Consider the following 22309-nt stretch of genomic DNA (forward strand, 5'->3'; position numbering starts at 1 on the left):
TCTTTCTTTTTTTTTTTCATGGATCAGGTATGCGGTGTGATTTTCCTTTCCCTTTGTAATGTGCCGTGTCAAAGGCGAGCGCCGCCGACTTTAAAGCCATATACTAGTTTTTTTTTTGGCCTTTCATTTGGGAAGAAGACATAATTGATTTCTGACTTTCCAAATGTCAAGTTGGAAGAGATGAGACAAAGTGTAATGTCCTGAGAGTCGATGGAAACGCGGGCACGCTGGTATCGATGGCGTTCGGGATTTTGAGGCTTTTATTTGCATTTTTCAAAAACAAATCCTTAGAATCTTTTTTTTTTTTTTTTTTTTTTTAATGATTTGACCATCTTAATCTTAGTGAGCAACAATTAAAACAGCATATTAGAGTATTATCTTTAAAAAAAAAAAGAAATCACTTCATCATTTCCTGATGTGGAATATTTTGAGCCAAATGCAATTGCTTGATTAGAATTTCTGTGCCCGCAGAGTGGAAACAGATTTTCAAAGAAGGAACTTTTCTCATAACGATTCGCTTTTTTTTTGGGGGGGGGGGGAGAAAAAAAACAAAACACCTCTACTTATCCACAAATTACCATAATCCTCTGGATGTTCACTCGTGTGCTCCCGCTCGTTTAGAGCATTACTTGTTTATTTATATCTGTGAATAAGATTAGAGGGGAAGATTACTTAGTGCAGACACATGAATAGCGATCAAAGACTGCGGAATAATGTAAGTCTTTGGGTGATTGCTCAGCTCTTTGCGAGACGTACCGGCGGAGTATTAGAACAATACAAGTGGCTGCGCTCCATATAGTGTGACGACAATAATACAGAATCCTCCGGGAGCGAAGCGCATGTAAACACTTCAGATCCGCCGGCGCAGGCGGAGCCTCTTCCGAAGGCGGCGGAAATGAGCTTCGATCCCGACGAGGGGCCTTCGGCGGAAAAAAGTGGCGAATCGGTTCGGCGGAGTGACATCACTTGTCAGACGTGAGCCGCGGGTTCGGTTTCAGAGGCACGTCCGGCGCCTGTATCTCCGAACGAGCGACGTGTCCTAACAGGCCCGGGCGGCGTCCCTGTGAAAGCCCGCGCTTGGGGAAACGTCGCCCCGGCCGGAATAAAAACCGGGAACAAGACGAGCGACATCGTGTCTCTCTGATTATTCAAAAACAAATACGCGGACACAAATATGACACGCGCTCATCCAGATGATTTATGAAGAACCATGTGACAACCGAGTTGTCTTTCATTTCAGTCTGTTTTGTGGCGCGCACATTTGGAGGGAGCACCGGTCCAGCCAATTATCGGCGGCAGGACAGAGGGACCTGTCACTCGGGTGTACATGACAAATGAACGAGGGACGGCGCGGCCAAAAAAAAAAAAAAAAGAGAAAAGAAAGGAAGGGAAAAACGCAGATGAATCTTAAGAAAGCGCGCGCGTGCGTGCAATCGGAGCGACAATGAAATGAAAACAAAAACAAAAACAAAAATACCGAAAGCGAGTCAACGGCGGCACAAGGGCCGTTTTGACGGGCAAACTTTGCGGCCAGAATTGATTCGCCGCTGCACAAATGAAGGGACGGATCTAAGTAGCAGTTGGCTAATTATTTATCCTGCTGGCTTTATGGCTCTCATTAATTCCCCCCCCCCCCCACACACCAGCCCGCCCGCCCGCCCTCCCCCTTCCTCTCTCTTTACCTCCCCTTTGAAAGTCTGAAGTCAACCTGCATCTGGTGCTGATAACGCCGGGGTCTGAGCAGCCTCGCAGGCTCCCCTCGAACTCGCCCGCACGCACCTCCGCGAGAGAAAAGGCGCCGCTTTCAGACGCACTCGCTTGATAGTACAATTAGAAATAGCACTCAAGCCCACAAAGATGGGCAGGGAAAGTGTGTAGTGCGCACAGCGGCAAGGACGGTTTTGTCCGACAAGAAATGGGAGCGACAGAAAGAGGGCATTGGGTGAAACCTGAGCCCCCCCCGCCGCCGCCCCCCCCAACATTCTGATAATTAGAGGTTTTCTCCGATGTTCACTGCCATGTCCGCCACATTCCTGCTTCACACCGCAGGAAGAATTTCCTTCGACGGCTATTGTTTTCAGAAACCATTAAACGCTGGTATTTTTAGTGCCATGACCCACCCCCCTCCGCCCGCCCCCCTTAATTTAAAATGGCACGCTTATATCCCCGTGAAGGTATGAAAAAAAAAAGCCAGGCAAACTGGAAATTGCATTGTTCAATGACCCCGCCCTATTAGAAAGAAATGAAATGCAGGAAGAATAATGAGGTGAGTCTGGCACCTTTCCTCCCCTCAAACGTTTCATTTTGGCTTGACTGGAGATTGGGCCATTCTTTGCACTTTGGCGAGATCTTTGGCTCCAGATGAGAGCGCCCCCGCACCACCCGCCCACTTCTACCCGGCTCCCGCTTCCAAGCCCGCCCCCTTCCTCCGCCCGCCGTCCGTCATTACCCTCACCCGGGCGACAACAATGACCGACGAGCTCGCCGCAAACAAAAAAAAAAAAGCACCTCGCCGTCCGTCCGCGGTTGAACCAAACGGCCAATTTGTGCCATTTTTTTGTGCTTTCCAAAAGCGCAAAAAAAAAAAAAAAAAGATAGACTCCACACTGGTCACACTTTCAAACGCCTCAGAGAGACACAGTGGGTGAGAATTGCTGAAAAGCAAATATTGTCGACTTCTGTTGACTTCAAACGGCAGTCAGATGGCAGAGACTACCTGGGAAGTAGAGAAGCTGCATTACACAGCGCACAACAGAAAGGGCCTAAAGAACTCTCGCTGATTGCTTTCATGTTTGTCTTTACGGGGAACCCGGAGCATTTATTTCTCTTCTTCTATGCAAAGAGGGGAGTGAACATGGCGCTCTCTGCGGGCTCGTGAAATTGAACAGTTCTGAGCACGGCGGCCAGTCCCTTTCTTTGCCTGCGTTTCAGAATTTGGCATGTTCGCTCTACCGCAGCACTGGCACAAATATATGTATTTCTTTCTTTTTTTATATATAAAGGCTTAAAAGGCAAATTTGCATTTCACGACACGTATTTCATGCTAAATCTCTCCGCATTCATGTGTCGTTCTGGCAAAACACTTTTTTGAAGACTTTCAAACTCAACTCCAACTTTAGCAACAGTGGTTTAACACACACACACACACACACACACACACACACACACACACACACACACACACACACACACACACACAGAGGCTGGTCAGCCGATCAATGCAAACGCAAACTTAACTAAACCCTGTAAAGTTGTGTTCTGTTGTTGCACTGGTGATCCCACTGTGTTGCTGCTGTCCTGCAGCCTCATTGGACTATCAGTGCTTGTGGGGGTGGGAGGGGGTCACGGGCCTGGCCGGTCAAGATAAAAACAGGACCCTGATGAAGTGAACCGTGGAGGAAAGGAGAGGGCTGCTCTCAGCTGATGGAGGAAACCCAGTCACTCCGAGAGGTGAGAATGTAACAGCGCCATATTGACCCGGGTGACCCGGCTCACTGCTTGAACTGCAACACACTCTGTTTAGAGGGGAGCAGACAATAGGCTCCGGCTGATGTAGCGAAGGAGCAGCCGTCAAAAAGAATACTCAATAATTGACAATAACAGTCCAAATTGAATATAATCCAGGCTTTATTTTATCTAAATACAATGCCAGGAAAACGTCATTTTTTTAACACTGTTATAAAGGTATGAGGCAATTAGCCTGAATTCACTCCTCCAAGGTAGTTTTATATGTAAATAAATGCACTTTCATATGTTTATTTATGTTACACAGTCGTAGATTCATCACTGCTGAGCGCGAGATTTTTTACATCAACGCTCTGCTGCACTGCAACTGCACAGTTGTTGAGTTTGGGGAACCTTGACACCAACTATTATGCACAAGAGGGTTCTTTTCATGAAGTAGCATGAAGTCAAGCAGTTTGGAATCATGGGAGCTGCTTTTTTTTCTATTTACTGGTAAACTGTAGCCAACCATGTAAAACCCATTGAATGGTATTTTTTCCTGCTACCTCACGGTCACTGACTCTAATTTCACCTTTTTACCATCAGCCATACAACATAAATGTTAAAATGTTAAAAAAATTCTGCAGATTCTTCAGGAAGAAACCCCGTGACCTGACTGACACTGATACATTTCCCTATCGTTTAGCATTCACCCGGCGTTATACTTTTTCCTGAGAAAAGAACAAACCACAAATATCTGCATCTGTGCAGGCTCCGGCAGCAACACCTTAAATATTCAGACGGAGTCTGACAAAGTTGCAGAGTGACACCAACGCAGGCACTCTTCAATATTCCGTGCCATTTGATTGAGCCGCTGACACAAATACTTATTTACCTCTTTCAGATCAGACACATGCGGCGCATCGCTATCATTGAGCTGGTCAATATACATCACTTCCACCCAAAGGATTACACCTCTTATCTAAAATGATATTCAATAAAGTATGACCGCGAAAAAATACAGTGGAGTGTTCTCTCTCTCTCTCTCTCTCTCTTCCTCTCTCTGTCTCTCTCGGATCTGGCTTATGCTGTGAGAGGAAGAAGAAGAAGAAGAAGAAGAGGAAGAAGCAGGAAAAAAAAAAAAACACTTTATTGGAATTAAGATCCAAGTCAAGATTACCTGAGGAAACAGCAGCTAGATTCCTGTGCAAGTGCCACATCCTACACTTTATTCTCTGCTGCTTGGGGGACTGAACCTCAGCGCACTGCTCTCTGCGAGCCACAGGGGTGTAATAGGATGCCTTTATGAAATATATAGAGACGCCGCAGCACCTTCTACAGATCGTAGCATGGGCTGGGCTGTTTGCTGAGCTGTGAGCTCAGTGTGTGTGAGTCCATATGTGTGTGTGTGTGTGTGTGGAAAAAGTAGCAGCATGGGACTAATATGACGGACGCCCGGTCCAAAAAGTCACGGAAGCAACGGCGAAAAGTTCTAGCAGATCCCTGCGCGATGCACCCCCGCCTTTATTTCATCAAGGTGCCGTGGACGTGAAAGCACTCAGTCATTTGCGCCGTCTAATTAACTGCTGCAACTTCTCCCCTCCGCCGCCGCCGCCGCACACGCTCGCCCATCCATCCATTCAGGGCTTCTAGGAAAGCGGCTCCATTATCTACAGTGGAATGGAGTTAACTTTGGCCGCCGCCGCCGGCGCCTCGGACGGAGTTGCCAGGCTACGAGGTGGTTCCTCTCTCACACAGTCCTCCTTTATGGCTCCAGCCCGACAGCTGCCGCTGGATTTTCCACTATATGTGTCGTGTATAAAGTGGGGTTCGTTGGAATTTCAACCCGAGCACTCGAGCGGCAACCGCCCTCGTTTTCTGCGTTTTGTTTTTTTTGTTTTTTTTTTCCACGGCATCAAACCGCCGCCACTGTGTAGGTTTTCTCCTCTTGTCAGGGATTTGATAAAAGCCTTTGGCGAGCGTGGTTTGGAGAACTTGATCCGAGGGTCTGATGAGACGTGTGAGGTCTGCCGCGCATGCGCACGCAAACGCGCACGCACGCACACACACACACTTTTAAGTACATTCTAATTAGTTGATGTATGCAGGGCCTCATCCACATTGGAGGGGTATCAAAAAGCAATCAACGCCCCATCGCTGATGAGCTCGCGGGGACACAGAGATCCACATTGTCTGACGGAAAGATGACGCGCGGCCGAACTCGGCTTTTTCCAAACCGCCATGATGCCGCCGCAATCACCAGACATTATGCGCAAATTTGAACCCCCTCGCCACAAAAAAAGAAAAGCCAGAGCGTGCAGGCAAAGGCAAGGCAAGGCAGGGCAGGGGTAAGGGAAGAGAAGGGAGGGGAGGGGAGGGAAGGAGAGGAGAGGGGAGAGTATATTGAGTTCATCATTCGAAAGCCTGATTGTGATGGCCGGCCCTCGTGAGAAGCCGCGGGTGGAGGGGGACCAGAAGTGGGAGAAATGGGCCGTGAGTGGCGCAAATGCGGTTGTAAATGCAGAGGAGGAGTGTTTAAAAAACTGTCATGATCAAGAGCGGCGCGGCAACGATAGCAGCAGAATCAGGCCGAGATGGTGGAGGGCTGGGGGGAGGGGGGGAGGTGACGGCGCCGTTGCCATGGAAAGCCCAAAAAAATACAACAAAAAAAAACGTAGTCAGCCGTCGACTCCATGAGGAGAATCGCTGGAAGTGATTCTTCTCAGCGGAGGAGGTGGGGGTGGGGGGGGGTGGGGTGGTGGTGGTAGAATCAAATAGAAATATCAAGCGCAGCAGAAGCAGAAGTCCACATCGTATCAGCATGAAATGCGAAGAGGGAGGGAGGTGAGGGAGGGGGGAGAGCAGTGGTGGAAATCAAATGTCCCAAACACACAATCTAGGATTTTGTCAGCCATTCATAATCTAATTTGACCCGGAGCCACGCGCGAGGCCGATTCGTCCCAGCAAAGACCGTAAAGACCATAGGTGTTTTAGCTGCGGGGCTCCGGGAGGAGAGAGGCATGCGTGTCGCACAAAGACCGTCGGTTAGCGACGTACCGAAAGGGACTCTGTATCACCATCTTATCTTCAAAGGACTGGGCAGGGGCTCAGGGGAGCCGTGCCACCGCCTCGCCTCCACACAGACACACATGGGGTGGTGGTGGTGGGGCTGGGGGTGGTGGTGGGGGGGGGGGGGGGGGGGGGGGATTTGGACCTGCAAGCAGGAACCAGAGATCTCTCGGCCGGCACCCAGGCCTGGACCCTCCTCCAACTCGCCCGCGGAGAACAGGCAGGGTTCCTGCACACGCGGCACGACATCAGTGAGCTGATCCCCTCCGCCGCCCCCCCTCCTCCGCCCCTCCTCCCCTCTGTCTTTCCTTCCACCCTCCTCCTCCTCCTCCTCCTCCTCCTCCTGCAAAACCCACTCCGCCGACTGCCTGCCCATTTGCTTCCTGGCCCCGGCTCGACGGAGGGGATGGGATCTGAACTCAACTTAGACACAGAGTTTCCACATTTCACAGATGGCCGGGAGAGGCTTTGCATCGAGGTGAGGAAACTGAGGGAGGGGGAGAGACGGAGGGAGGGAGGGAGAGGAGGGAGCCTCATCGCCGGAGCCGAAGCGGGGCCGATTTCACACCGCGGCTGTGCGCCGCTAAAGCGGGCCGCCGCTAATCCACTCACTGAGGGGAAGGCCTGGAGCCATCCCGCCGTCCGACCGCCATCTCCTTCCACAAAGCCATAAATGGTGCATTATACAACTGGGCTTCAGAGACACTGCTGATATGCTGATAGTTGGCGGACAAAGACCAAAGCAACCGCAGGAGCGGCGAGGGCCCTCGATTCAGTCGGAGCAAACATGTATTCCAGCAGCAGCAGCAGCAGCAGCAGCATCGTCCTAAAATGCTACGCTAGCCAACTGAGACGATTCCGATCCGGGTTCGGTCGGACCTCCGCATCCAGCTGCCGCCGAGACGTGGAAGGAACGCCGTGCGCCAACATAGTCCGGCCTCTTTGCACGTCCCCCCCCCCCACCATCAAGAGGGGCTCCGCCTCGCCCTCCACCTCGCCGCGAAAAACTCTCCCCCGCCGCGCCGTGCCTCGCTCCCCTATCTGCAAAGTTACCGAAAGTCTCGGCGATGAGCCTTTGAACCGCCGAAAGGCAATCATTGTGAATGAAAGGAGACAGGAAATATATAAACATGGGGGAATTTAAATAAATTGCCACAAAGGAAATCACAGAGAGGCCAGCGAATTATGTAACGATAAGGCCGCCACCAGCCTAAGCCACAAAATGAGATGTTTTACATGGAGCGAACAGTGGGCTAGATTAGAGAGCCATCCTGTTTAGACATGAAGCCAATTGGGTTGATATCACATGTAGGGGGAAAATTTGAAAGATAAGTGGGAACTATGAGAATTGTTATAATCCAACTGTAACAAAAAGCTGGAGTATATTGGCTTTTCTCCCCCCAAGAAGCGCGGCGCGATAAACATCTCTGATGAAAGAAGTTCATTACTTGCGGCGCGGCGCAAACGCAACGCACCGCATTGTGCGCCCCGTGCCAACCTACGCCGAGGCCGTCCTCCAAACGAAGCTGCAGGCATTTAATGGACATCATTAGGTGAAAACATATAAGAGATAATTATGGTAATTACCAGTCCCTTTCATTCGTCTTGAGCCTTTGTCAAGAAGGTTGTCATATCAACCACTTCAAACAAACAAAGAGTTGTTGTCTCGTCCCCTAAATGATGTCCGGTTCCATTTGGATTGGAATTGTCTTCGGATTATCCTCTTTTTTTTTTATTCTTTGGTTAGCGGCTCAGAATGAGGCTACATTTACAACAGTGAGGGGGAAAAAAACTTGATTAAAACAAGTGATTTATAATGGTAGAATTTGACTTGCATTCGCATGGGCACTTCATTACAAGTGAGACCTTGATCTTGAAAGCAGCCCCCTTATACAAAGGAAATGGACACTTTCTTTGTCGTGTCTATTAGAGATGGACCTTCAGAGGAGCCAGGGCCTTCTATTCAATCACGCAACCGGCACACAGGGCCCGTCTTATTAAATTTCAGCTTCATAACAATAGCTGAAGGGACCGAGTGACAAACACGGGCAATAACACAGTGTGTTTTGCACTTTGTTTTGGTTGAACCTGATCCAAGAGTTAGCGCCGCACGAGGGCAAATCCACAGCAGCCCTTTGTCACTCCATCTCCGAGATACACGATCTGAGCGGCAGAGAACACATGAAACGCTGTGTGGAACATCTCCTCGGAGAGGCAATGGGGAAAGACTTGGGTGTTTATTTACAATATGCATCCAATCATCCTTTGATACGGCTCCATGTCTGTCTTTTTCCGAAACCACAAGGAGACACTCGCAGTAGATTCCATTTTTGGCCTCCTCCGCTACACAAACTCATGAAATGGTGGCATCTTATCAGATCCCCCTTACAATAACAGATTCACTCGGAGTCAGAGCTGTTGTTTAACTTATTGAATCCCATGGGAATTTTTTTTCTCTCCCTTTTTCTTTTATTTTTTTGGTTCAAGCGAGTCGGGAGACATCTGCCAGTCCACAGCAGCTGATGATGTCAACGGGTCCCTGCTCTTACCAGATTCCTCCAGCACTTTCAATCATGCCTTGTGAGATTACGGCAATAGGATATTACTGTACAAACTATGACCATGTGTCCCGCTGCCACAAAGCTTAGCAACATATTACAGTTTGTCAAAGCAAGCTATTGCGAGGGAGAGATAGATACAGAGAGGAGAGGAGAAGCCATTGACCTTTGTGTCCTTCATATTTGCCTAGCCTTCCCCTCAACCCCAATCTGAGGAGTGAAATCATCTGATCCCAAACTGACTGTCAACCGGCCTGTGATGCTGGCAAAGCCAGCAGACATCAATCAATCAGATTTGCGCCTCGTCTATCAGAGGAGGCTTTTTTCGCCTGTTTTGCCCGGGCTTATCATCTGACCCAGTTGTTATCCTGTTTCTGAAGCTTAAAAAACTTGATTATGGTCAAATGTGTGTCTGTGCTGATTCTCAGGCACAGACAAGGCCGAGTGAACAAAAACCAATATATATCGGCTCATATATAAATATATATACACACATATACTGTGTGCGTTTGTGTATATATAGTCTTGGTATTTCACCAAACAAACGAGCAGAGGATGTAATGATTGCAGTTTTTCAAAATGAGCCCTCTTAATTCAGCGCCCGTGCTGGAAATAAGGAGTTTGAGCCACTTATCTTTGTTTTTCAGGAATGCACGATTGCGCGAACCTTAGATAAAAATCCAATCAGATATCATAAGACAAAAAGGCATTTTACTTGGCTACAGCGCTTGCTCAATGTCAACAGTTTTTAGTAATTACTAGATAAGCATTCTGTGAAATACACAGAAAAGAAAATTGGCTGAGTATGAAATAATAGGGGCTGCATTTCTCTCTGGGTGTTTACTCTGTCACTTCACAAAGCCCACTTTGAAATAATAAAAAGCAGAGAGAGGGCCACTTTGCAAAAAAAAACAAAAACCCTCACCCCTTTCGTTGCCGGCCAATGCTAATCTGATTTGCACGATTCACAGTGAATATCGTCTGCCGCCGCCGCGGCTCTCCAACTTCAACGTACATGTCCTTTAGGGCTATTTCTGTAGCCGCGCTGCACAGCTCATCACACCCAGACACGCGGACGTGGCCGCCGATCACATGACGTGTAAGCTGCGCTGTCAACAGCTTTAGCAGCTTTGCATTGGTGCAAATCTAAAGACAGCCTCTTTAAAGTATTAACATGTTTTGAAGTTTGTTTTATATTTTCAGCATATTTGACATAAATTGTTGATCTATTTACAAAGCTTTGTCATTAGCGATTTTCCACTGGCGCCTTGGGATGCGATGGGTTTGGTGCTGTTCATCTGGCAGGAAATGCTGATGTACAAATTGAACTGAAAAGCTTGTTACTTAATCCTCTGTTGCCACCTATCCCTTAACTATAGAGCCGGCTGAATATCATTCCAATGCAAAGTTCTGCATCGCAAGCCCCCCTTCCTCTCCCCCCCGCCCGACAAATACATCCTCCGTAATTCCTGCCAAGCCAGAGATTTACTGAAGCGCTATTAGGGCATCGCTTCCCAGTGTGCCAGGTACCCTCCTGCTCAGAAAAACGCTGCTCACCAAATTACCCCCTTGTATTAGCATCTCTTTTGAAGAAAAGCACCGCTTTTTTTTTTTTTTTTTTTTTTTTAATTACTGACACAAATAATGTGCTTGATTTTCAATTGGAGGCTCGGCCAACAATTTTACTGTATTTTGCTGTCAACATATTGTTACAATTGCCGGCTGCAGAACGTGAGTCATATTTTCCGAAGAGCCCCGTCCTCTCATCCAAGATTCAGTCAAAAGCCCATCTTCGTCTTGACGTACTCCATGAAAATATTTGTGATTAGCTGTGGCTAATTAAATTGAAATGAACAAAAGGGACCTTAATACATAAATAAAAGTTATTTGAATCCTGCGACGGAAGACTGACAGACTTGTGTGCCTCCAACGTGGCAGAGGCGACTTCCTGTCGGAGGTGCCGAGCTGTTTCTGTTTTCGTCAGCCGAGGTGTCAGGGCATCAGACAAACGCTCTGAACCCAATATCCATATCCATGATGCATCAGAACCTCAATGTGCCACAAAAATAACCGCAATACCTCGGGAGCAGCCTCGGAAAACCCCTTAATTGAGCAATATCTTCATTCCAGATCCATGTGCATCACCAAGGTGAAAAGGGACTGTGCAAGTTAAATGAAAGAAGAATTCATGATGTGTGGCGGCCTCCCTTACTCACCCTGGCTATTTCCCCTCTTGGCAGGGGCCAAATAGAGAATGTTAAATGAGGCAATTGTGTCCCGGAGGCAAAAAAGAAGAAAAAAAAAGAGGAGGAGGGGGGCAAAGAAAGAGCGGGCAGTGCCCCTGCTCTCTGCTCCAACCCTGAGGAGCATTCTGCAGCATGATGCTCAAACAAGATCCTCACTGTACGCACAGGCTGCTTCTCTACAATGGATATGAATATGGAGTAATGAATGGATGGATGAATAAATATAGATTTAGAAAACTTTGCACATAAATACGTAAACACTGACGAGCTCTTGTGCAGGAGAAATATTTACACAAGTACTCTTCACAAAACAATGTTATCACATATAATTATCAATTATATATTAGAGATTTCTTGTACCATTGCTCCTGTCCATTCATGCCAAAGTCAAAAATCATTATCAACATAGTGTTATTTTATTTAAAGTTATGATTATAGATAGGACAAATGCTAATAAATCATTTTTTTGGCAACTTAACAAATTTAGTGTAATGTTGATGACTGCAGCGAAAACAGAAAGGTGGCTTTCATACTATCCTAATTCATTTGCACAGGAATATGCTGTGCAAGAACACAGCAGCAGCACATTGAGGTCATAGTCAGAGGACATTTAGTGGCAAATCTTATACTTCAGTCTTCAACACATTGCTATTGTCTAGTATTGTATCTCATTATTAAAACAGGATTTTGAACTCTTCTACAATGTATTGAACATTTAAAAATCCACAACTACAATTATTCTACCCGACCTCCAATAACGCCTGAATCAGAAAAAAAAACAACATATCATTTTTAATAAATCTGAATTGCTGTAGCAGCAACAACCGACTAACCAGCGGTCAATAATGCAAACAACAATCTAAAAATGAAAAAAATAAAATAAAACGTGAGAGTAAAGCATATACACAGCCCCACAGACTAACAACTTTGCAAACCAACAATTCACAAACAAATAAAAACAATATATGTTGTTTTAATTGTAGTGATTTTATAGTAAAGGGAAAGAGTACTTTGAAGTCTACAAAATGCTACAAATTTCCAGCGAATCAACTCATTCGTAAATGACAACCCAACACTATCTGCGAGACAGACAGACAGACAGACAGACCGGACACACAGTGGGCCTATAGGAGGCCCACTGCCATCACAGCCGAGTGTGATCTGTTAACATTCTGCGGCTGTAGGAAACTGATCTCCCCTGCAGTCCCACACTGTCAGCTATACAGACATACTCCACGGTGACACTGCTGATAATCAAAGCTTTGTCTGGGTCTTAAAAGGACGTACTTGAACAACAGCGAGACCAGAGGCCTTCTTTGCTGTAATGGCCTTTGGACATCAATATTTAAATCTTACATCTCTGTTGTGATTAGAATGCTGCCTCCCCCCCTCCTTCCCTTCCCCTCCCTCTCTCCTGAAACAACAAGGTGGGGGCGAGAAAGAAAAAAAAGGGCCAAAATCAATGATCTTTGAGTCTAAACTAGATTCCTAAGCAGTTTGCCACTCTCAGCAGCAAGATAAGATAAACTCTCTTTGACCTAAGAGATGAAGTTGCCATGACGATCAGGGAGTCCACTTTCTCTATTGATATGTTGCTGATGTAACAACAAATGGAACTAGATCCCGCTCTTGATAATGGCGATTAATTAATACCAATATTGATCCCTACAAGCAGGAGACAAGGCTATTAACTTAAAGCGGGCTGAAAGTCAATTGTTACCTGGGGGCTCAATGGGCATCATTGATATAAAATCTAAATAAGCGGAGGGGAATACGGTCTGAGGCCAGAAACACACAGCCAGGGTTAAAGAGACACAGGCGGTAGCAGGTAGATTTTTTATTTATTTATTTCTAACTGCCTTTTTTTTTAATTAGCATTTCTGCCAAGATTACCGACGCAGCCCGAACAAAAAAAAAAAAAAAAAAAAAAAAAGCTGCTTCAAGCCCAACCTTTATTGCAATGAAAGCGGTGGAATTCAGGAAAGAGGAAGACAAAGAGGAAACTGCGCGAGGAAGTGACCTCCACCTTTGGCGGCAACCCTGCCCAACATTTCATGCTGCTGTCCGCACACACTCGCAGAGGCCGGAGCGACACAGAGGGCAGGAACCAGCGCCGTCGCTCCGACCGCCGGCTGCCAGCCCCTTCCAACCGCCTTCTCGACCAGCTACGTCGCGCAAGCGCGGGCTGTCAACAAAGACGGCGGCGGCAGCTGCCGCACAGCCACGTTCCTCCGCGCGTATCCGCGGGCGAGCCCTCGACAACGCGGGGCGGCAATAGCGGGCCGGCGACCACTTTTGTCTGCGGGAGAAACACAGCACTCGACGCACAATGGCAGCGAGAGGGAAACGTTTGCGAGGAGATGACATTCATCCGCTATTGTTGTTTTTGTGTCAAAAGTGAGGAGGCAATCGGGGGGCGGGGGGGGATCCTTCAGCTAAGACGAGGCGACGGCGCAAGCTGTTATTGGCAGCGAACAGATGTTTGAGGGAAAGTTGGCATTCGGCAAACCGCTCCTCCTCTGACAGAAATCAACAAGAGACACGCGAGAGACGCCGAGCGATTGTCACGCGATGAAAGAGAGAAACCCTTAAACATACAGGGAGGCTGGCACGGCGGCACTCTTTTCTCTTTTTTGATTTTACACCCCCAAAACATCTGACTGCCGGAGTTTGCCAGCGCTTTGCGGGCCAGGGGTGAAACGTGGCACGCACAACTTCCACAGCGAGGAAAAAGGAGAGCCGAGCTGAGATTGGACGACTGGTCTGCTCAACGAGAGGAAGAGGCGGAGGGAGGAGCGGGGGGGGGGGGGCATCAAGCTAACAGCTTCGATCCGTCAGCTAAAAGCCACATGCTCCTCGCACATAGTGAGCGTGCACCGATGTATACACGAGCAAACACACACACGCACACACACACACACATACACACACACACAGGCATTCAGATACAGGATGTTGGCAGTCAATTCAGTAAACACTCCCCTTATCCCTTACTACTGTAATCTGCCTCTGATAAATGCCCCTCAAAGATAGAAATGTCACCTGATATGATAAACAGTATGCTAACGTTACATAAAGTGGCCTTATGCTAAGGACCCGCAGAGATTAAACCAGTGCAGCTAAGATGGAAAAAATGGTGGCAAGGCAGGAGAGAAAAAAAATGAAATCCCTTTTTTTTTTTTTCCAACCGTCTGTGGTTTAGACATTTGAGGAACAAGCACATAAATCCAGTGTTGGACTGGTTTTAGTCGGAATATGCAGGATTTGTGGCAACATGATTTAAAAGCAGCAGAAATTAGCAGCAGTGAAATGTGGTCAACATATTTAAGATGACCTTAAAGAAAAAACAAATGGATTTATCTAATAAAACAGAGACTATTTAACCATATAAAGTCACTGATCCCCGTTTACCTACCAGGGAAAAAAGCAAAATACCAAAAGACAAAGACAAGTGCACGTGGACCTTCAGATTAGGCATTTTGACAGTGATACTGCTCTGTCGGCTCCAGGGACTCGTGCACTTCGCCGCCACGGGCGCCATACAAAGTTACAGTACAGAGCAGCGCAGTCACAGCGGCACTGGTTGGACAGCGCGGGTGGGGGGGGGGGGCTTGGAAGAGCCACAGGAAGCAACATGAATTCTCCGACGGCCCATACGGTGGAGGACAGCAGAGCAGAAAGGGGTGGAGAGCACTAAGTCAGTTTAATAAGCACATTTGACACCAGACGTCCAGCCAGCCGCAGCCTCGGAGGGGCTGCTCCAATATGTTCCCGTAAACAGCGGCCGAGGCGCGCGCCCCTACATCATCCAGATTCCCCTTTTACGGCGGGAAAACTTTGGGGGCCAATTTTGCAGAAAAATTACTCTGAAGGAGGGGGGGGAGGGGAGGGGGGAGTGTGGTGTGGTTTGGTGGGGGGGTGGCTGGTTTCAATTCAGCCTGTTCATATCTTTCCTTCCTATTAGGCGTCAAAATGTTCCCCCTCTCAGTGTGGGGGCAGAGGTGGTGGGTGTGGAGGCAGCAGGGGGAGGGGTAGAGGGGGAGGGGGTACGAGCAGGAAGGAGGTGGTGGTGGTGGTGGTGGTGGGGAAGGGGGGGTGGAAATGGTGGAATTCACACATCACATTACGACGGCTAATCGCAATCCGCCGAGCAATCGGCGATATTTTCATCACCGCTGTCAAATTCGGGCCGACCCGCCTCGGAAACGGGGGTGGGGTGGGGGGATGGGGCGAACAATCTGGGCAATTTATTGGCATATTGGCACGGGGTGATAAGGCTAAAAACAACAGCAGCCAGCAGCTGGCCCTGGGAAGATGAGCTGATAACATTGATATGTGTTCCCACACAAAACACCTCCGCCGCTATCTGGCCCTGCCATCAAACTCTTATTACAATAAAAGTGCGCGGGGGTTGTTTTCTTGAAAAGCGGCGATGGGCGGGGGGGTTGGTGGGGGTGGGGGGGTGGCACAAAGAATGGGGAGGAAGAAAAAAATATATATATATGTATATATATATTTATATATAAGAGAAGAAATCAGATGTAACGTTTCTCAGGAAGAACAACAACAAAAAAAAAAAAAACAAGAGGGGGGAAAATACATAATTTATCACTGTATTATCGGGATATCCAGGCAGCCTAATCAAGGAGCTCTGAGTGACTATTTTTTGCCTTATCATCCAAAGTGGTGGAAACGGAGAAGGAATTATCAGCCAGCTGCAGATTGCTGGGCTGGAATTTTAATGGTAATAATCGGGGGGTTTCTGATGGTATATCTTCCCCGCTTATCTTTCCTATTATCTGGCCTTATCTCCCCAGTCATCGGAGCAAATTAATGGTGCTCTTTCAGCATCGCCTTTTTATCGCCGCTCAGAGAGCACCCAAGGGGAAAGAATAAGCAAAATATTAAAATACTGCATAAATCACAATTTTAGATAACGGCCCAATGTATGCAGGGGGAGGGAGGAGGGCGGAGAGCAGGGAGGGCGGGAGGGTGGAGGGTGGAGGGGTAGGTGGTGGGTGGGTAGGGGGGGTGCTGCGCCCAACAACCTTTTTGTCCTTTAGAACGACTGTCTGTGCTGACTGTCTGTGCTGCTGCGCCTCTTCGGCCTTTTTTATTTTTTCTTATCCCTTTTTTTTTTACCCAGAGTTCCCAGGCAAAGGAGAGCGAGAGAGGGAGAGAGAGAGAGAGAGAAGGAGAGAGAGGATCTAGGCTCCCAGTGACCTTTCTGTTTCTAACTAGAGCTTGATTATACGGCTGCACACTGGCTCCATATTAACAAGATCTCACACATGACATACTAATTCACACAGGCGCCAGGTCACAATGACAAAGGCATCGGGGTGGAAAAAGAAAAGAAAAGAAAAGAAAACCACAAACACAAACACGACACTTTCGTGGGCTCGGCGACAAAAAAATTCGGATGGCGAGGTTTGGATTGGATGGGATGGGATGGGATGGGATTGCCCCCCCCTCCCTGCCCCCGGCCCCCCACGAAGACGAGCGGGCCCATCACGTCACATGTTGTTGTCGTGCTACGTTGTCGAGTCGAGACGGTGGCCGCGTTTGTGTTTGAATGCTGGCGAAAACACAATTTGAGCTCGAGAGCGAAGTTGAAAAAAATAAATAAATACAAATAAATAAAAAAACGGTGGCGAAAGGCAGCTAATCGCTTCAACGGCTCAAACCTAAACGACCAAAAATATAATGCGTGCAATTAGCTTGAAAATACTGCAAACAAAGATTTGAGAATAAAATTGCGTGGACGACTGGATTGGGATGAAATGTAAAACACGGACGTATAATTGGATCGCAAATGCAAAGTGAATTGTAAATTATGACGGGGGAAAAAAATAATTCAAAGGTTTGGATAAATGTCAGTTGAAAGTGTGAAAGCGGGGACGGCGAAAAAATTAGGACAGACGACGAAACACGACGGCAGACAAAACCCCCGGCGACCCACAAAGCGTGCCGCGCGAACGCGATGGAAGCCCCTGTGCAAGTTGAATTCATGCTTCCGATCTCACACACACTCGACTCACACACACACACACACACACCTACACACACACACGGCCACACAAACGCTGCGGTAGTTTTGAATCCCTCAAAATGTCGAAGGCGAAACGCTGTCAAACGCACAAGACAAATTGGCTGGAATGCTTTGATGTTTTAAAAGTTTGACCTCAGTTTCACCGCCGTCTGCATTTAGCCGCTAACGTCAGTAGCAGACAGTGGACACACACACACACACACACACACACGCACACACACACACGTCAGCTGTTTTTGAGTAAACATGTGTTCAATACAATGCGTGTGTGTGTTTACAAGTACGTGTGTGTGTGTGTGTGTGTGTGTGTGTGTGTGTGTGTGTGTGTGTGTGCATGCAAATCCTTGCCTTCTTCGTGTTTGAAAAGAATAATAAAAAAAAAAATACTCAGTCAGCTCTTAAAAACATTTCTCTAATTCCATGAAAATATCCTTGAATAATTTAAAAGCACCATCGCTGCCCTTTAGGACTAACGTCGAGCATGTGACGTACTGTATTTTCTTCCTGTTTAAAATACCAACATTAATATCAAAACATTCCAGTGCATTTCAGCTGAAACGCATTGTTGCGGGAAAATTGATAGATAGGCGTGAACCTGCTACACAGGCAGCCGGGGTCAAAGCTGCTCCCCGGAGGAACTGCTGCAACTCTGTGAAATTTAAATTAAAACATGGCTGACCCGACAGCACTGTAATAAACACTCAGCCGCCAATATTTATCTCACCTCACGTGACTTTGGAAATGGCGTGTTTATTCCCACCAGCCTTCCACAGCACGGCACGTGTGTTAAGGACTATTTAAAACAAACGGAGAGTGTTTGTGTGAAAGAGTTGCTCTAATGGCGAGAGAGAGACTGAGAGAGAGAGAGAGAGAGAGAGTGTGTGTGTGTGTGTGTGTGTGTGTGTGTGTGTGTGTGTGTGTGTGTGTGTGTGTGTGTGTGTGTGTGTGTTAGCCACGTGCTCGCCCACACAGGCCCCATCATGAAAATAATACAGATGTTTTACGTTTGATTATTTTAATATTTTTTTTTTAAATTACCAATTAGCAGCGATCACAATTAAAAAAGCAAAGCGGCGACGGCGGTGCGACTGCTGCAGGATCGTCGGCCTTTGCCATTTAAAATTAGCGGCGACTGGCCGCAGCACTCAGAAGTGATGCACTGTCTGGCACTTTTTTTTTTCTTTTGAGTGTGTGTGTGTGTGTGTGTGTGCGTGTGAGTGGAAGGAAAACTGCTCTCAACACAACAGGCAACCAAAATAACTTGAGACAATTTGGGAACTTTTCAACGCATGGCAGCAGCGCCGTGAGATTTGGAGTGTAAACCAGCTCTATTTTGTCTTCTCTTCTGAAGAAAGACACATTAAAATAGACAAGCGCGGAAGGATTGGACCGGAGCGGCGGCGGCGGTGGTGGTGGTGGTGGTGGTGCTGGACCGTGAGTGCAGTGTGCGGTGCAGCTGCAGCTGCTGCCGCTGCTGCTGCTGCTGAATCAGCGTCAGTGCGGTCAGCGTTGCACCGCCAGGTCCCGGTTGACGTGCGGGGAGAGCGGAGACGCCGTTGGAAAGACAACACGAGGAGGAGGAAGAGAGAGAAAGAAAGAGAGGGAGAGAGAGAGATGGAAGGAAGGAAGGAAGGAAGGAAGGAGGGGAAAAACTTACGTTTGATCTGCCTGGGGTTGCTCTGCTTCCTTCGGGACATGCCTGCTGTGCGGCGGCTGGTCAGTGAATCCAGGTGTAGTGGTGACAGATCGATAGGTTCTGGTTCATCCAAGCAGTCGGGGTTGTGATGGTTGTTGCTGCTGCCGCTTCTGTTGTTGTTGTTGTTGTTTTTGTCTGATTGATGGAAAATTGTGAGGGATTTTTGGAGGAGGGGGGGAAAGCGGAAGGGGGCACTTTTACGCACAAGTCTATCGTTCCGTCTGTCTTTCCTTTATCTTTCTCGTCTCTCTGGCTCCGGCTTTGGCTCTCTCTCTCTCTCTCTCTCTCTCTCTCGCTCGCTCTCTCTCTCTCGCTCTCTCTCTCCTTCTCTCTCTCTCTCTCGCTCACTCGCACGCCCTCCCTCCGTGTCTTTCCGCGACGAGGCTGCTTGCGCTCCGCCGCGATCCGCGCGGACTGACTGGCTGAGGTGAAACGCGTTTCGCGCTTTTGTTTGAAGATAAGGTTTGTTCCTCCCCGGGTACCGTAGCCGCCGCCTCGTGAACTTCCAACTCGATCTACAATTACTTCAAGTTCCCAGTTATTAATTAGCGCCGACCTCACTTGGCACCTGGGCGTGTGTGTGTGCGTGTGTGTGTGTGTGTGCGTGTGTGTGTGTGTGTGTGTGTGTGTTAGCGCGCGCGTTTGTATCTTTTAAAGGGGGGTGCCGAAAAATCGGAGATGTAGGCGAGCTGATTTCATTCACCACTCACCAAGTGAACAAGAAGCCAAGCTTTGGATTTTGTGTCCATGTTAAATATTAAAGTTCCACATTTTTATTTACAATTTTTTTTTTTAGTAGTTTCCTACTTTTTAAAATTTATTGTGAAGATATTGTCATTTACGTTTTGATTTGTTTTTCAAAGGAAAATGATGCCCACCGTTAATGTGCCACGATGCACAGGTCATATCAGCAACATATCACCGCTTAAGTAACAAGCGGAGCTCAGTTACACTTTGCAGCCACCAGCTCTCCCACAACGCAACCCGAGAGTTGATCTGGACTGGACCGGCTTGACCTTAAATGACTGAACCTCCGCCACAAAAAGCCGTTGTAACCTGAAGCGTAGGGTGTTTTAAAAGAAAAACAGAGAAAAAAAAAATCTGATTATTTAGTCGAAAAACTGTATAGTATTAGTTTTATCTGCACAAACTCTTCCCAGCATTTTTCTTTTCTTTTTTTTTTTTTTTAACTGTAAAATATACTTTGACTGACTCACAGTTAAATTCCACAGAGAGACTGCGCTTGTCTTCTGATGTTTTATTTATCAATTTGAGAAACTGTCAATCAGAATTTTTTCTATTCCCCTCGTGAGCAATTTTTTTTTTTTCCGCCTGTGGACAAGTAAAATATTCCAAATATTAAAAGAGAATGACAGTAAGTGAGGAATGAGAATCATTCAGATTTGGACTGCCATGTCCTGAACAGTCACCCAAACTGGAAATCACTCCCTTCAATTAGCCAGTTGGACTGCCAAGGAAGACAAGCAAGTGGCCTGTGAAATTATCTTGTAACCCAATTCCACAACTTTGGAATGGAGTCTGAAACTACAGAATAATTTATGTGGCAGGCAGGTCAGCGCTGGTTCACCTTGAGGAGAGCATCTGTCTTGTGAGTCCCCCCCCCCCCCTCCCGGTTCGTCTCCTCCTGCGTCTCTTCCTCTTCCTCTTCCTCTGGCTGCCAAACTTTCTCTTTCCTTTCTTTCTGTCTTTCTTTGTCCTCATATACAGCTTCAGTGTGAACATGGTGCTCGACAGGGGACAGTGAGGGACATTGCAGTCATCATGAATGCACACTCATGGCACTTTGTGTATGTTGTTTGTTTCTCATGATGTTAATTTGAAAATAAAATAAGATTCAATGAAAAGGATAAAAAAAAAAAAAAAACATTGGTGAAACACACACACACACACACACACACACAGAGAAGAAAAAAGGTGTGTCTCAAATTAAATAAAATAAAGAGTTGAATGGTTAAACACTTAAATGCTAAAGGGCGATACAAAAGGGAGTTTACTAGCTATATTAGGAAGCCGGCGCCAAAATCAATAATGATTTGTGGTAAGAGCAACAACATGGCGGGAGAGAGGAGAGTCAAATTGCCGGCTGAAGATTAATTTAACGCCACTCCTAAATCCTCTGAGACTGGAGCGTGGTTCTTCTCCGCTGTTCCTGAGCCCCAGTGGCTTGTTTGAAGCTGACTTTGATTGACAGCTACAAATCTAGCAGAAGAAGAGGAAGCTTTTTGTTGTTGTTTTTTACCCCCCCCCCCTCCCGCCCCCTCTCTCTCTCTCTCTCTCTCTCTCTCTCTCTCTCTCTCTCTCTCTCTCTCTCTCCGTTACTTCCCACCACACTCCCCCCCACCCATCCCCACCCCCACTTCTCGGAGCAGATGGTTGCGATAATTAACATGATACTGTTTCCATCACTCGGGAAATCACTGACACAAGGTTGGGCGTATTAATAGGTTAAGGTATACTGTACACTGCGGAGTGCGCGCACATAATCTGATTACAGGGGGGAAAGGTTGATTTAATGTGCTAAATCATTTGATTAGAAGTGCCAAGTCACATTTGGGGAGTGCCACTCAGTGTCAGGAGTGGTGGGGGTGGGGGGGCGAGGTCGGCCGTCTGGTGACTTCCAACGTGTTCATTCTTAAAGACAATATGTTCCGGAGCGGATGGCGGCGTGCTCGGCTCGGCGCTATTATTGCGCACATGCGCAGTGGCGCCCCCGCAGCCAGGAAGCGAGACTGACACGTTTGGTTTTTAAATAATAGATCAGCTCTTGTCTGCTGTTGTGATTATTTATTGACAGCCCCGTGTCACCAGGAGACCGTGGTGTTTACGGCGGCATTTTTTTTTTACACTCACGTTGTAGTTCACACACAAATTTGTTTTAAGTGATTTGTGCCAATAGGTATGTTGCCTTTTGCTCACACTGCCGATGCTGTTCGCAATACAACTGCAAAAATATTTGGTTTGGATTAAGGTCGCAGAATTGGTTTTACTGTGAGGCTCTGTGATGCTGTTTCAACTCAAAAAAACATTATTTGTCAAACTATGCTGGTGTAGACTTGACTTCATAAGGGGGCAACAAAAACTACATAAAACGCTGAAAACAAAACATAACAAATGACAAACTCACAGCAGTCAGGCAGTCCTGGAATTTATTTTCCATATATCCTTTAACTTTCATAATGCGGTCCCCGCCTCTTTTTATTTTTTTCAAAACAAGGCCTCTTAA

At 47.2% G+C, this 22309-nt stretch overlaps 1 protein-coding gene across 1 annotated transcript in view; it reads right to left on the reverse strand.

Annotated features, from left to right (window-relative positions):
* Window positions 1-19467, reverse strand: part of LOC142879592 (zinc finger protein ZFPM2-like) — a gene marked incomplete at its 3' end in the record, with an annotated part of 57274 nt that extends 37807 nt beyond the window's left edge. Inside the window, exon 1 of the mRNA XM_076012983.1 lies at window positions 19027-19467. Within this exon, the coding sequence (XP_075869098.1) occupies window positions 19027-19066 (40 nt within the window). The remainder of the gene's footprint in view (window positions 1-19026) is intronic.
* Between the last annotated feature and the right edge of the window lie 2842 nt (window positions 19468-22309).

The sequence above is a fragment of the Nelusetta ayraudi genome, unplaced genomic scaffold, assembly GCF_046127955.1.
Source record: "Nelusetta ayraudi isolate G7.1 ecotype Tasmania unplaced genomic scaffold, CSIRO-AGI_Nayr_v1 ptg000136l, whole genome shotgun sequence".
NCBI lineage: Eukaryota > Metazoa > Chordata > Actinopteri > Tetraodontiformes > Monacanthidae > Nelusetta > Nelusetta ayraudi.